Source organism: Balaenoptera musculus, chromosome 1, assembly GCF_009873245.2.
Source record: "Balaenoptera musculus isolate JJ_BM4_2016_0621 chromosome 1, mBalMus1.pri.v3, whole genome shotgun sequence".
NCBI classification, from domain to species: Eukaryota; Metazoa; Chordata; class Mammalia; order Artiodactyla; family Balaenopteridae; genus Balaenoptera; species Balaenoptera musculus.
The window spans coordinates 53,732,638-53,748,900 of NC_045785.1; the positions used below are offsets into that span (position 1 = coordinate 53,732,638).

The 16,263-nt window shown below is 33.8% G+C and overlaps 1 protein-coding gene across 1 annotated transcript in view; it reads left to right on the forward strand.

Annotated features, from left to right (window-relative positions):
- Window positions 1–16,263, forward strand: part of ATG4C (autophagy related 4C cysteine peptidase) — a 94,103-nt gene that overhangs the window by 59,851 nt on the left and 17,989 nt on the right. Inside the window, exons 5-9 of the mRNA XM_036825550.1 lie at window positions 2,697–3,027; window positions 4,881–4,951; window positions 10,858–10,994; window positions 15,141–15,219; window positions 15,879–15,955. Coding sequence (XP_036681445.1) covers window positions 2,697–3,027; window positions 4,881–4,951; window positions 10,858–10,994; window positions 15,141–15,219; window positions 15,879–15,955 — 695 coding nt within the window. The remainder of the gene's footprint in view (window positions 1–2,696; window positions 3,028–4,880; window positions 4,952–10,857; window positions 10,995–15,140; window positions 15,220–15,878; window positions 15,956–16,263) is intronic.

The following is a 16,263-nucleotide window of genomic DNA, read 5'->3' on the forward strand; positions in this document are numbered from 1 at the left end:
TGTTAACCTTATGGGAGTTCCCTTGTATGTTATTTGTCGTTTTTCCCTTGCTGCTTTCAATAATTTTTCTTTGTCTTTAATTTTTACCACTTTGATTACTATGTGTCTCGGTGTGTTTCTCCTTGGGTTTATCCTGTATGGGACTCTCTGCGCTTCCTGGACTTGGGTGGCTATTTCCTTTCCCATGTTAGGGAAGTTTTCGACTATAATCTCTTCAAATATTTTCTCTGGTCCTTTCTCTCTCTCTTCACCTTCTGGGACCCCTATAATGCGAATGTTGTTGCGTTTAATGTTGTCCCAGAGGTCTCTTAGGCTGTCTTCATTTCTTTTCATTCTTTTCTCTTTAGTCTGTTCTGCAGCAGTGAATTCCACCATTCTGTCTTCCAGGTCACTTATCCATTCTTCTGCCTCAGTTATTCTGCTATTGATTCCTTCTAATGTAGTTTTCATTTCAGTTATTGTATTGGTCATCTCTGTTTGTTTATTCTTTAATTCTTCTAGGTCTTTGTTAATCATTTCTTGCATCTTCTCAATCTTTGCCTCCATTCTTATTCCGAGGTCCTGGATCATCTTCACTATCATTATTCTGAATTCTTTTTCTGGAAGGTTGCCTATCTCCACTTCATTTAGTTGTTTTTCTGGGGTTTTTTCTTGTTCCTTCATCTGGTACATAGCCCTCTGCCTTTTCATCTTGTGTATCTTTCTGTAACTGTGGTTTTTGGTCCACAGGCTGCAGGATTGTAGTTTTTCTTGCTTCTGCTGTCTGCCCTCTGGTGGTTGAGGCTATCTAAGAGGCTTGATGGGAGGCTCTGGTGGTGGGTAGAGCTGACTGTTGCTCGAGCAGTTAATGTTTTTACATTATTTAAATCTTAAGAAATTTTACAGTTTTATGCTTTAAAATTATTTTTATCTTTATAAATGTGATTATAATCAGTTAAATTGATTAGGGCATTTTCTTAATAAGGTCATCATGCTTAGACTTTTAGACTCTCAGAAATGTCATTGATACTAACTTACATATATTTTTTCCAATGTGCCACCTTTCTTACCATTTCTATTAGTTCATTTTTATATAATGTGTACATTTGTTGGAGGATTTTAGTTTACCATTATAGGCTATCATATCTGGTTATTAGTAAGTGTTGTTTTATTTTTTTAAGTGTCAGACAATTTTCTGCAGTGCATGGCAAATATTTAATAACCTTTCTGTAGAGATTATTATTATTTTTTAAAAAATTTATTTATTTATTTATTTATTTATTTTTGGCTGTGTTGGGTTTTCGTTTCTGTGCGAGGGCTTTCTCTAGCTGCGGCAAGCGGGGGCCACTCTTCATCGCGGTGCACGGGCCTCTCACTGTCGCGGCCTCTCCCGTTGCGGAGCACAGGCTCCAGACGCGCAGGCTCAGTAGTTGTGGCTCACGGGCCTAGTTGCTCCGCGGCATGTGGGATCTTCCCCGACTGGGGCACGAACCCGTGTCCCCTGCATTGGCAGGTGGATTCTTAACCACTGTGCCACCAGGGAAGCCCTGTAGGGATTATTGATGAGATCATTTGGAGAGAATGTTTATTCAAGAGCAGTGTGGATATTGCAAGGAAAAGGAATTTTTCAGCTTTTTCTGGGATGATTTATTTATAGTCTCATGCAGTCATGGATAAGAATTGGAATACTTTTCACACTCCTGACTAGGTCTCTGAATCTGTGACTCATTTTGTTAGCTTGAAATTACATGAATGTTTGGGGACTGTTGTGTTATTGAAAACAGTGAGGTAGTGATATAATTGATTTGGGGGGGAATCTTTGATCTCTAATGACTTCATTTATTAACTTCATTTACTAGAGAATTGATGTTATTCCCTAAATAATAAAGTTATTTTGAAAGGACTGTATGAGAAAAAAAACACCTTGCAAAGAAATATTAAACTTCCATGGTCAAACTTCTATTTTAACATATAACCAAAACAAAATCCACTTTCTGAAGTTAAACTCTCATAAATACTATCATTGTTAGTGAATATGTTTATTGTGCCTTTGGGTAGTCAAGACTGGATGTCTGGTGAGCAGTACTGGTAATGGAATACAAAAGTCTTTATGCCACCTTAGCACTGTCAAAAAAAAGAAAAGAAAGAAAAACATATTCCAGAATTGTCCATTTGTACCTAAGTTTACTATTTTTTCTCTTTCATTTCGGTAATTTTTTCCTGATTATATGTAATATATCCCCATTTAAAAAACTTTAGAAACTACAGGAAAGTCCGGAGAATAATATTTCAACTCAAAAGTAAACATCATTGGTATATTGGCATGTTTCCTCTGCTTGTACCTTTATTTGTTTTTTTACACAGCTTTATTTAGATATAATCAACATACCATAATTTCATTCATTTAAAGTGAACAACAATTCAGTGGTTTTCAGTATATTTACAGAGTTCTACAATTATCCCCATAATCTAATTTTAGGACATTTTCATCTTCCCCCAAAGAAACCTCATACCCATTAGCAGTCATTCCCAATACCCCTCCTTCCCTGTAGGCAGCCATTAATCTACTTTCTGTCACTATAAATTTGCCTATTACTGACTTTGCTATTTTAGTTTAGTAACCCATATGACTTTAAATGCTACATACTTATTTTAGTAGAATTGTTAAAGTCTAACTATTTAAAAGATCTGAACACCTTGCTTTGGAACTGCTATAGCTTGGACCTGGCCTGATGCTTTGAACATTGAAAATTCAGACTCTGAATCATGGACTTCCAACACTGTAAAAAAATTTACTGCATCATTCGAAGCATCGCTTTCAGTGGAAAGAGAACTCAAAACCCCAACAATTTCTCTGAAGGAAACAATCAGGAGATATTCTGATGATCGTGAAATGCAAAATGAAATTTATCACAGGAAAATCATCTCTTGGTTTGGTGATTCCCGCTTGGCTCTCTTTGGTTTACATCAACTAATAGAATATGGAAAGAAGTCTGGGAAAAAAGCTGGAGATTGGTATGGACCAGCTGTGGTTGCTCACATTTTAAGGTAAAATTGTTTTAAAATCTTTCATCTTGTGACAGAGGTCCTCAGGCTCAGAGATAGTGATTTTTGCAGTGCATATGTATTATTGGAACTTTTAAAGTCTAACTGTATGAGAATATTCATAAAGTAGCTTTCATTTACTGTTAGGGAAAAAACAAGACATGTTGTGACTCTAGTTACATTTAATTTATCTACTGACAAATTTTTCTTCTTTTGCTCATAGGTATAGATACCCAAGGTCTCCTTCTAACCAGGTTTTCATTAGACTACCTTATTGAAATGTTCTAAAAACTAACAACTCTTTCAACCTTGGAACATGCATAACATTATAGTTTTTTTTTTTAATAGTGTAACCTGTGGGCTGTAATGTACTGATAGTGTAATGAAATGTCAAGAGCTAAAATTGATGTTTTCAGCATTTCTTTGCACACATCAAATTCTTGTGAATTGTAAATGTATGGGACTATTAATATTATAATTATATCATAGTAAAATAAAGTGTCTGTGACATTCAGAGTAGTTAGAAAAAAGTCGAAAGTCAAATTTCACTATACCTCAGCTTTTTATGTGCCAATTATTTGGATGCTACTTAAGTTTTTAAAAAAATTGTCTTATTTATTGTGTCCCACTATTATTATTAACTGAATCATTAATATTGTCATCCAAGTACAGCATGTTATAGTAAATTTAGTCAATTTAGAATAATATACAAAATCCAAATTAGTACAAAGGTTTTTTTTGCTTATTAACAGGCTTTTATATTTTATAGGTCAGATGCTTATAGTTGAAAAAGTAGTTGCCTAATATTATTAAATGGATTGTTAATAACGTCAAGTCCAGCTTGGTATGACATGTATAAAAACATAATCATAAAAGCATGGTTTCTACTCTTCAAGATGTTATGTTCTGTACCCCAGGGATCAGAACACTTTTTCTGTAAAAGGCCTAATGGTAAATAGTTTAGGCTTTGCAGGCTATATAAGGGCTCTATTGCTTATTTTGCTCTTTTTTTTCTTTTTTCGTTTTACAGTCGTTGAAAACTGTAAAAACCATTCTTAGCTTGCAGGCTGTACAGAAACAGGCCACAGGTCATGCTTGGACTATGGGCCATGGTTTTCCCATCCCTCTTTTATATTAACACATACAAACATGCATAATAAGGCATGTTAAGTTAAAAAATTACAAAGATACAGTTAAATAAAAGTATTTTTCCACAATTTGTGTAATTTCCTTTTACATATATTATTGTGATTTTTTTTCTCTCTTCATGTGCACCATTGAGAATATTGTACTCACTTGGAAATATTTTTCAATTTGCAGTTTTACTTATAGAATTCTAAGACTTGAAAGTAGAAAATTCATTTGTTCAGGTCATATAGGTTTTTGAATGAAGGAAAAAGGTCATGCTATTGTTTAAAGAAAAGAAAAAATCTTTCATAAATGTACCAGAGGACAATCATACTTTGCTAGTCAGTAATGTCAGTTAATATGAAGCAAACCTTGAAGCATATTGTAATACCACTGGGTAGAAAACATTTAATATAGCCAGGTGAGTTTGAGAGAAATTCTTTTTTGGGGGGCAGGGTGGGGTTCACACCTTTGTACCCAAGAATTTTAAAATATGTTTTTTAAACTTATGTTTTAATGTTTTTTGAGTAATTTTATGTAATATTCTACTTTGAAAAAATTGACTTGATTTTTGATACCATTCAGATGATAGTTTTGAAAGCAGATGCTATAGGGTAAATAGGAAAGTCAAGAAAATGATGGCTTTCTTTTCCCTTAAATTTAATCTTTGGTTATTAACTGGAAATGTTAGTTAGGATTTTAAAGGATAATGCTTGTTATTTTCTTAGAAAAGCAGTTGAAGAAGCAAGACACCCAGATTTACAAGGAATAACTATTTATGTTGCGCAAGATTGTACAGGTGAGGAATGTATTATATAATTCTACTTTTTATCCATTTATTTGGTCAAACCTTTTTAAAAATTTAGGTATAATTGATATATAACATTATATTAGTTTCAGATGTATAACATAGTGATTCAATATTTGTATATATTGTGAATGATCACCATAATTAGTCTAGTTAGCATCCGTCACCATACATAGTTAGAAAATTTTTTTTCTTGTGATGAGAACTTTCAAATATACAATACAGTATTATTAACTATAGTGCCCATCCCCATGCTGTACATTATATCCTTATGACTTATTTATCTTATAGCTGGCAGTTGTACCTTTTAGCGCCCTTCACCCATTGTGTCCCCCCATCCCACTTCTGCCAGCCATCAGTCTGTTCTGTGTATCTGTGAGCTTGGTGTTTTGTTTATTCATTTTGTTTTGCTTTTTAGAGTCCACGTATAAGTGAGATCATACAGTATGTGTCTTTCTCTGTCTGACTTATTTCACTTAGCATAACACCCTCAAGGTCTATGCATGTTGTCACAAATGGCAAGATTTCATTCTTTTTTATGGCTAAATAATATTCCACTGTATATACGTACCACATTTTCTTTATCCATTATCCATTGATGGACACTTAGGTTGTTTCCATATTTTGGCTATTGTAAATAATGCTGCAGTGATTAAAGGGGTGCATTTATCTTTTTGAGATAGTGGTTTCGTTTTCTTCAGATAAATACCCAGAAGTTGAATTGCTGGATCACATTGTAGTTCTATTTTTAATTTTTTGAGGAACCACTGTACTGTTTTCCATAGTGGCTGCACCAACTTACATTCTCAGCAACAGTGCACAAGGGTTCCCTTTGCTCCACATCTTCAACAACTTTTGTTGTTTCTTGTCTTTTTGATAATAACCATTCTAACAGGTGTGAGATGATATCTTGTGGTTTGATTTGCATTTCTCTGATGATTAGTGATGTTGAGCACCTTTTCATGTACCTGTTAGCCATTTGTATGGCTTCTTTGGAAAAATGTCTCTTCAGATCTTCTGCCCATTTTTTAAATTGGATTATTTATTTTTTTGATGTTGAATTATGTGAGTTCTTTGTATATTTTGGATATTAACCCCTTATCAGGTTTATGATTGCAAATATTTTCTTCTATTTGGTAAGTTACCTTTCCATTTTGTTGATGGTTTCCTTTGCTGGACAGAAGCTTTTTAGTTTGATGTATTCTCATTTGTTTATTTTTGCTTTTGTTGCCTTGTGGTGTCAAATTAAAAAAATTATCACCAAGACCAATGTCAAGGAGCTGTCTACCTGTTTTCTTCTAGGAGTTTGTGGTTTCAGGTCTTGTGTTCAAATCTTTGATGATCGATTTTGATTTAATTATTGTGTATGGTATAAGATAGTGGTCCAATTTTATTCTTTTGCATGTGGCTGTCCAGTTTTCCCAATACCATTTATAATTAGATTTTTCATAAGTATTTAGCTTATCCCAATTATACTGTAAATGACGAAAGTAGGGACCATGTTTTACACATTTTTGTTCCTACATTGCACCCTGTATAGGCACTGATTAAATATTTCTTGATTGAATATATACTATGAATTATTAGTTGCAATATTGAAATAAATTCATAAGGAAAATTTCAATGTTTAAAATGACTACTTAAAAAAGATAGGTGGGAAAATTTAACATAGGTATATACTTGGGGTGCATGTCTGCCAAGTCTCATCTCATTGGGGATGTGTTTCAAGGAAGGAAAATTCTCTGTTTGATTTGTTTCTCACTAGTCCTTCAGTAAATCATCTGATCATGATGCAGCTATTGTCCAGAATGTTGCTTTGTTTTATTGTTATGGGTATTCTGTTTAATGACCAGTATCTATAGTAATTTTGAAACTCTATTGGGGATAAAATAGAGACCTTAATTTCCTAATAAAATAAAAGTGCCTTCAAAATAAAACACCTCATGTTGTTTATTTTTTACCGAAATGCTGTTAAGAGGATAAAATATGTTTGGGGAAAGTTAAATATACTTCAATTATGTTTATTTAAATATAAGGGTATTTACAAAATGCTTGTGATTACCCTGGTAACTGACTAGTGTTTATAGTGTGGATATAATCGTTACCAAATACACGTGCATTTTGTTCGGCCTTTTGTTAAGGTTAATTGGATTTTTAAGAAAGACTGATAAGCCATGATTATAGCCATATGAACATGAAAGTTTTAAGTTTTCAGATGAGTGTGTGAATTTTGCAGGTACTGTATTTGCTTTTCAGGTAGGAAATCTTGCAAGTAAAATGTACTGTGTTAAGAGTTCTAATTAAGCCAGAGGATGTGCTTAAACAATTAGTCATTAAATAATTTATGAATTTGCCTTTTGTGCTTTTATTGATATCAATCAGCCTTGGTCTTATGCGTTACATATTGTTAGTTAATTAAAGAACACAAAGCTACTCAATATCTAAGTGGTTTGTGTAATTTGAAGTAGATCTTAAAATTTTGAACACTGATGTTTAAAATTCTAAAGGGAGAGTTTATATTACTGTAGTGCATTTTGATAGATTGTGAGGTTAGGAACTAGGTGAAGCCAGAGTCTATTAATAATTCCCCTCCACACCCCCATCTTCATTAGTGTTTTTAAAAGCTCCACTTTCTATTCATTTTCTCTTCCTCTCATTCTGTATTCTCTTCCTTTGTAATTGCATATTTTTCCATGCCTTTAAGTAGTTAGGACTGTGCTCTGTATACTAGGACTTCTAAAACTGCATTTCTAGTGCTACTTGTGTTAATATGAGGTAACTCGTATTTTCTGCTCTCCTTCAAATATTTCCATCTGGATGTTCTACAAACACTTCAAATTCAGCGTGTTTAAGATTAACCCTGTCATTCCCCTCTACACCACTCCTTTCTTGCTTTCTATTTTCTCTTCACTAATAGTATCATGTCCACATGCGTGCGTACTTATTCTTGACTCTTTTTTCGTTGCTTATATCTAGTTAGTCAACCAAAGCTTAACAAATTATACTTAAAAAAATGCATCTGAAATCTGTTCTCTCTTCTTCACTCTCATTGATTTAGATCAGACCCTTATCTCTAACTTGGACTTTAACTTGATTTCCCTATCTTTCTTTTCTTTTTCTCATTCATCTGATCAAAAGAAATTGGTTGTGTCCCTTAATTTAAAACCAATGACTGTCTATTTAGTCTCAAGTTATTGTAGCATGTAAAGCACATGAAGTTCTTTACCATTTGTCTTGACCTACATTTCCAGCATCACCTCTCAACACTATCTTCCATGCTGATACACCAAAGTACCATCAACCTGCAAGCCATTCCTTGGGCATACTATCATTATTTTTTTTCCGTGTCTTTGCTGATATTATTGCCTCTGCTTAGAATGCCCCTTATTATTAAAATGTCTTTTGTTAACTCTTACTCATTCTTTATGAACATGCTCGAAGGTACACCTTTGGTGAAGCCTTTACCAACTCCCATCAGGTAGAATTAGTTTATTATTCTGTGTTCTGTAACATTTTGGAAACACCTCTATTAAATATTGTGCTTGTAATTCACTTTTAATATCACTTTGTGCTTATCTGTATCTCCTTGTAGATCAATGATTATTAAGGTAGCAGGGGTAGGGGAAAGGTACCAGAACCATTTGGTTGGCAATCACTGCTGTAGTGAGCCTGTGTTATGGAATTGGATTATTTCATAGCCCTTACATATGTTGAAAGTGAAGGAAAAATACCAAAACAATTGAGCCAGACACTATGAAGTAAGGATCTTATTTACTTTTATATTTCTCTGGCATAGAAAACTTCAATGAATAGTTGGCCATCAATCAATGTGTGTTGAATTAGACTGAAGGGTAAGAAGCATTTGATAAGGAAAAACTTGTATATGCTAGTGGAAATACTTTTACTAGTGGAAAGTGGAAGATAGGGATGGTCATGTGTGCACTGCCTCAGAAAAGTGAGAGAATTTAAAGGTTTATAATTAGAAGGCTTTACTGAGTAGTTTAGCAAAAATAAAATGACAGAATTGAAACATGGAAAGAACTGTTTTTCCATTTTTGTGGCTTCAGTTTAGACTGACTGTGGAGGATAGGGAAGCGGGTGAACAGGAGACTATGATAGCTCATAATCTAAATTTGGAATTTAGGGAAGAACTGGGACAGCAGTGGCAGAATTTGTTAATCAGCTAACTGTGGAAGAGTAAAAGAGTTTGCTGACAGGGAGTATGGGTGTAAAGTAAGTTTTGAATAAAACTATTTTTTTTGTTGAACAAAACAAAATAAAGTTTTGTCTGTATTTGCTTCCACCAAATCCACCCATTTTCTCTTGAACTATCCACTTAGGCTCTCATACCCATCACTCTACCAAAACTACTCTTGTCAATAATTTAATCTCACTAAATCCAGTTGTCACTTCTCAGTCTTTACCTCACAATCTGTCAGCAGCATTTGACACTGTTGACTTCTCCCCCACTCCTTGTAATGTTTTATTTACTTAGTTTCCAGAACACTACTCTTCAGGTTTTCCTTTTACCATTGTGTCTGCTCCTTCACGGGCTCCTGTGCGGATTCTTCCTTATCCCCCTATCTCTAAAGTACTTGGTGTGTTGTGCTATGTCTTTAGATCTCAACTTTTTTTTCTGTGTATACAGATTTGGATTTACCCAGTCTCATAGCTTTACAGTACCGTCTGGGTCCTGTCAATTCCCAAATTTATAGCTCCATCCCAGACCTGTCCCCAAATGCAGGCTTTTATGTCCTTACCTGCCTACTCATCCTCCCTGCTTGCATGTCTAATAGATATCTCAAACTTAGTATGTCTGAAACTGAATTCCCACTCCTCCTTTCTATATTTTCCCTTCATACAGTCTTCTATGTCTTTGTAAATGGCAGCCCGCCTACTCTGTTTGCTTATATGAAAACCACTCAAATCATCTATGACTCCTTTTTTCCTCTCACATCTTATGTTTAATGTATTAGGGAGTTCTTCATTTTCAACTGATCAGTTTTCACCACCTCCACATGATCATCCCATGACCGTTCCATATCTTGACAATTACTGCCTTTGTTCAAGCCGCCATCATCTCTTGCTGGGTTCCTGCTGTGGCTTTCTAACTTCTCTATGCTTCAGCCATTGCCCTCTGCAGTCTGTTAACACAGGAACCAGACTGGTAAAGTATAAATCAGAGCAGGACATTCCTTTCCTAAAAATCTCTTCAGCGGCTTCCCATCTCACTCAAAGTAAAGACTGAAGTCTTTATTAATGGCTTTTAAGATTTCCCACAATCTGTCTTCGTTCTCTCCCCATCTGTAACTTTATCTCCTAACCTCATTTTCTACTATTGTACCCCTTGCTCACTTCCCTGCAGAGGCACTGCTCTCTTGTTCCTGGAACAAGCTGGCAATGCTTCTGCTTGAAGACATTTGCACTTGCTGATCTTTCTATGTGGAATCTCTTCCCCCCAGGTATCTGCATTTCTTGGTTTCTTTCTTTCTTTTAAGTCTTGACTTCCCTACCACCTTATTTTAAATTGCATCCCTTCTCTACATTTCTTATCCATCTTTTTCTCCCTTGTTTTTCTTGAAAGCACCTGTCATCATCTGACATATCTTATATTTTACTTATTTATTGTCTACTTCCCTATGTGTTAGATGGTATGCCTTATGAGGGAGGGGTTTTTCTCCATTTTGCTCACTGCTGAGGACCCAGTGCCATATAGTAGTTATTTGATAAATATCTATTGAATGCATAAATGAGGTAGGTATTTTTTAACTCATTGAGACCTTGTTAGTGATGTCAGAGATCATATGACTGGCCATTGTGGGGGGGAAATTAGGGTACAAATGTTTCTGAAAATCATTTTTATAAAATTTAATACATATTAATTGTGTTTTTCTCAGTTTACAGTTCTGATGTAATTGATAAACAGTGCACTTCCATGGCCTCTGATAATACAGATGACAAAGCTGTTATTATTCTAGTTCCTGTTAGACTTGGTGGAGAAAGAACCAATGCCGACTATTTAGATTTTGTAAAGGTATGAAATAAGAGCTAAAAGTTTTTGAAGACAATGCTGGCTGATATGAAAAATAGAGAAGGTTTGCAATCTTTTTTCTATGAAATGGGTAGTGATGATTTTATAGTTGTCGATTGTAAAGTTTGACATTAGAGACCTTAAATTTCAGTATTACAAGATCAGATGTGATTTGAAGAGTAAGGTGTTCTATGACAAAATAAAAAGGCTTTTAATCTTTGCAGCTAATTAAGGGGATTCAGTGCAGCAATAATCATAGTCTGAAATATGTCTACAGTTCCCATCATCCTTATTTGTGATTTTTAAAAGTATGTACCTTTGTTTATTCATAAAACCCACATTAAACTATATCTAGGTAATTATTGAAACAAAATGAGTTTTTTTTTATTGCTGCTGCATTATCTCTTAGTTTGTTTCCTGTGCTACCATAAGGTCCATCAATAGGTAGAATACTTATTTATATAGACCGAAATGATGAAGATAGTATGGGGAGCTTCCAACTTTGTTTTCTTCATATTAACCAGTTAAAAATCTGTTCTATTTCAGAACACATAATTCTTTTTTCCAGAAGAACCTGTCTAATTAGGTTATCTTGTCACAAAACTTTAACTTTTGAATTACTTAGTTTCTAGTTGAGAGTATAGTATTTATGTTATTTTCATAGTTTTAATAAAATCAAGACCAGAGATAGAATTCCTCTTTGAATAGAGTGTTATGGCATATAGTAATCTTGAAATAAAGTTTAGATTTGTTCCCCACATGAAGCATTAACCCCATATTGTGGTCCCTATGTACATAGGTAGAACATATATCCTCACTCTAGACTGTACCAATTCTAAAAACCTAGAGCATTTATTTTCCATATGTGGTATATGGAAGTCTTCTAGCTGGTATATTGGCTTTTCCTAATCGTTACTAAACTGTTGCAGGCATACTTGTTACTAATAATACCAGTACGATAACCAATAACATATACATACCCTAGATAAAAGTGGGGTTTTGATTTCTAACATGTGGACTCTTTAGTAGAATTATTGGTGGAATGTGGGAAGATATGAACCATTTCATCTAGTGGATCCACTGAGGGTTTCGAGACTTCTCGCATGTTGTCACGTCTCTGTTGGTTGTAACCAAATCTGAAATGAATTCCCCTGCCTTCTCTACTACCATGAGAAGATCAGAAATTGAGGCAGTCTCAGAACTGACTCTTTTGCCACCCCCACTCCTGGTGAAATGGACTGCAGATAGCTTTGAGGCATACTTCATCTGGCTGAGGGCTTTGCTGTTTGGTGGTGTTGATAACAGTTATCAGATGGCAGGACTGCTTAACGCTGTTGAGTGATTCATTGGAGTCTGCATTGTAGTGAAACAAACCATGGTTAGCTGTTAAAGTGATCCTTAGTGCCTAGCGTATAGGAGCTGCTCAGCAAATATTTGTTAACTCTCATATTTGTATAACACTTTTAATACAGATTTATCTCATTTTACCCTCATACTAGCTAGGAACTGGATTGTCTTTATAAAACAGAAATGACAGAAGTTAAGTGATATGTTCAAATTCGGATAACAAACTGGTGACAGAGACCAGAACTTTTATTGTTTTTTCATATTTTCCCCTAAAATATGGACTCTCTAAAATGTAACATTTCTTTGAGCTTCTACTAATTTAATTTATGTTACAGTCCCCTTTTAGAGTAGTGACTATGAATACATTTAAAATTTTCAACTCTCAGGTAAAAATGGCTGAAACGGCTGAGTGAAGTAGTGTTACGTTTTGCTTGGTCAGGGCGTGGTTGGGTCAGAAGCCAAAAGGAGAGCATGTAAAGAGTCATTCAGTTAGCAGTGAAAACATAGTGTGTCTAATAGCCCTAAAAGAAAAGTAATCTTTCTCTTCCATTTCCGCTCCCTTTTCTTCTCCTCCTTCTCCACCTCCTCCTGTACCTCCATCACTGCCCCACCCACTGCCCACCACTACACTTCTTCCTCCTCCTTTGTCAGCAGCTGTATTTTTTCCTGCCAAACCATTGTGCATTATACTCTCTAAAATTCACCATTCAATTCTAGTTTTAAAATTTATTGATTGAGGTAATTCCACAGTATTTCAGAGACGGTTACCATCTCCTGCTGCATTCTGTGAGGAGAAAGAAATTTGGTGTGGTGCTTTATCAGCTCTTAACCACAGGAAGTTTACTTATTTATTTATTTTTAAAAGGACCTGGAATGAGGAAAATCCAATATGTTCTCTTTCTTCAGCAAGACAAATTAGGACTTTCCTTTTTGACTGATTACTTCAGTCTTATTTATTGCTTCATGGATACAGCTCAATCAATTCTCACCACTAGATAACTGTGAAAAAGCTTTTTTAGAAACTGAAAAGTGTTTCAAGTTTCCAAAGATACAGCTTCTTATATGTAATGGCATTTTAGCTCTTAATCTACTTATAAATGTTTATTGCTAAAAAGGAAATACAGGTGTCAAGAACCAAAGTCTTTCTTCCATTACCTGAAATCATTCTTTTTCTGAAGAGAGTCTGTGATGATTCTTGCTATATATATATGTATTTTTTCTTTTTTTTTCTTGGCTGTGAGGGACTTAGAACTTTCACTTCCTCATGGGTTCCTATATCAGAAACATTGTATTTCAGCTGATCAGATTGCTTCAGATTAAAGTAAGGCACTCTCTAATTGAGTTAAGGATTTTTATTTAGGGGGAAAGCAATAGAATAATAGAACTGTTAATAGAATGATAATAACAATAGAATAATAATAACTATTATTATCAAGTTTTTTGGTATAATTTCATCTTAATTTATTTTTTAGTTAGCTCTAAAATTTTAACTTTATATGCCTTCTCTGTTTCTGTAATTTCTTCAGTGCAGTTCTCCTTTCCAAAAAAACCTCTATGATATTTTCACAAGACTGAAAATATACAAAATTTACAGCCATTAAATATTATAATATAGATCTATATTTACTGATAGGAAAAGATATTTATGAGATAATGAGTGACAAAAGTTACAATGGCATATGTTGTATGATGCCATATACATAAAATTGTATTTATAAACTATATGTGAATATATGTAATACAGACAGATGTCAAGAAGGTATTCTCCTAAATGTTAATAATGATGAGTGTTGGGGTTTTGGGAAATTTCTGTGTGTGGTTTTTCAATAACCACCACATATTATTTTTAAGAAAATAATTAAGTTTAAACAAAACTGTGGTTTGTTTACTTGTTAAAGGGAAAAGGCATTTGTTCATACAGTCTTTATTTTTGTATCTTCTAGATTTTGAAACATTCTCTCATTTAAGAGAAGGAAAGTTTATTGTTTAATATTTTGGGGTTTTATAACATATACTTTATCATTATTAGTGTTTTCTAACATAATATATGCTAAAATTAATGCAGAAGCTATTGATAGGATATTAATTGATTCCACTGGACATGTTTTTAATTGACTCCACTCCATGGACATGTTTTTTAAAAAAGTATAGAATTATTTGGCCCAGCTTAAATAGAGTTCTGCTTAGAATAGATGCTGAGGGAAATATTAAACAATTTATTGAGGTATCACTGATATTTTATGATTAGTAAAATAAACTGAGTTTAAATACGGTAATAATTATTATTTTCCTTGGATTAAATTGTTTTCATTAGTCTTTATATTTATTCCAAATGAAGTAGTGTAAAAATTTTGTCATGAATGCCATTGATTGAAAGTGGTTTTTAGTTTGTGATTCTAAGACTCAAGTTTCAGTGAAAACAGTAACAATGTCTAATAATTATTTCTAGCATTTCAAAAAGCCTGATGAAAATACTACATTGATCACAGCAAGGCTGCACCAGCTAACTGAAAGGCCAAATATTTTGACTTTGGCAGGCATTTTTATTGCCTTTCCATGGTTATGTTGTTTATCTCTATAACTGGCACATAGTAATTGTTTAATGTTGTTGAATGGTTTAAAGAAAATGGAAGATAGTTTGGTGGACAAAAGGATTTCAGAACATGGGGAAAATGTAATAAAAATAAAACTGGTGGTGAAAAATTTGGGAACTACTACTACTATTAGTAATACAAATTTGGTTGTTTTGAATAATTATCATTTGTCTCTTGACTCTAAATCTGAATTAATTTATTTTGGCAGGGTATTTTAAGCCTTGAATATTGTGTGGGTATTGTTGGTGGCAAACCTAAACAGTCATATTACTTTGCTGGATTTCAAGGTTAGTGATTTAGTAAAATATATTTCTTCTCTGTTTTCTTTTAAAAGTTGGAAAGTTAATATAGGATCATCTAGAAACAGGATGATTAACGGAGCAAAATGAGTACCTTATAAATTCATCAGTCCTACCATAGCCACTCATTTGTCATTTTGTCCACAACATAATTAGATTCTGTAAAATGTATATTTAATTTCTGTTATTGCATAAACAAGGCATAATTTATTGGTTTTACTAAACTTTAGAAGATATTGCTGCCACATTCTGGCAGTTGCTATTTACATATTTACCTTTTACCAGTTTTAGTGGTGCTAGTTGATGATAAAATGACAAGCAATATGTTCTTCCTGTCAGGATAAAGTAGTGCAATACATTTTTCATATGCAAACTGTAGAATATAATTGTGTGTTTGTGAAAGTAATTTTATCACCAAAAATTAAATGACAGTCTCATCACTTTATAAAAATTCTGCTTATACAAGCATATTTGATTATGCAAAAGTTAATCTGTCCTGTGCAAACCTGTGTTTCAGTCAATGAATATCAGTCTGGCAAGCTGTTACTCCCAGATTTTTTTCAGCTATTCTACATAGAAATTGGATTGTAAGCAGTGTAATAATAAGGTGTTTTTTGAATTACTTGTCTTCTGTTTTGTCCTTGTAGACGACAGTTTGATTTACATGGATCCTCATTACTGCCAATCTTTTGTAGATGTCAGCATAAAGGATTTCCCTCTTGAGGTACTGTGGATAAAGAGCTGGTACTGTTTTCTTACCATATGAAGCAAATTCTGATTATTTAGAGATGTGCTAGGCAGCTACGCTTTTATGGTATCACAGTTACAAGTTAATAATAAATATTTTACTAATTTATAAAACCATAATACATACAGTGGTCAAAGGTTAAATAATTCATTGCTGAACTTTAATTTACAATACACTTTCTTCTTCATTTATCTTTGTCTCTAACTTGTTAGATACCCTAGCCCTACCAAAATAAATGATCAAGCCTCCAAGTAATTTTGTACATATACAGCTGAATAGTACTG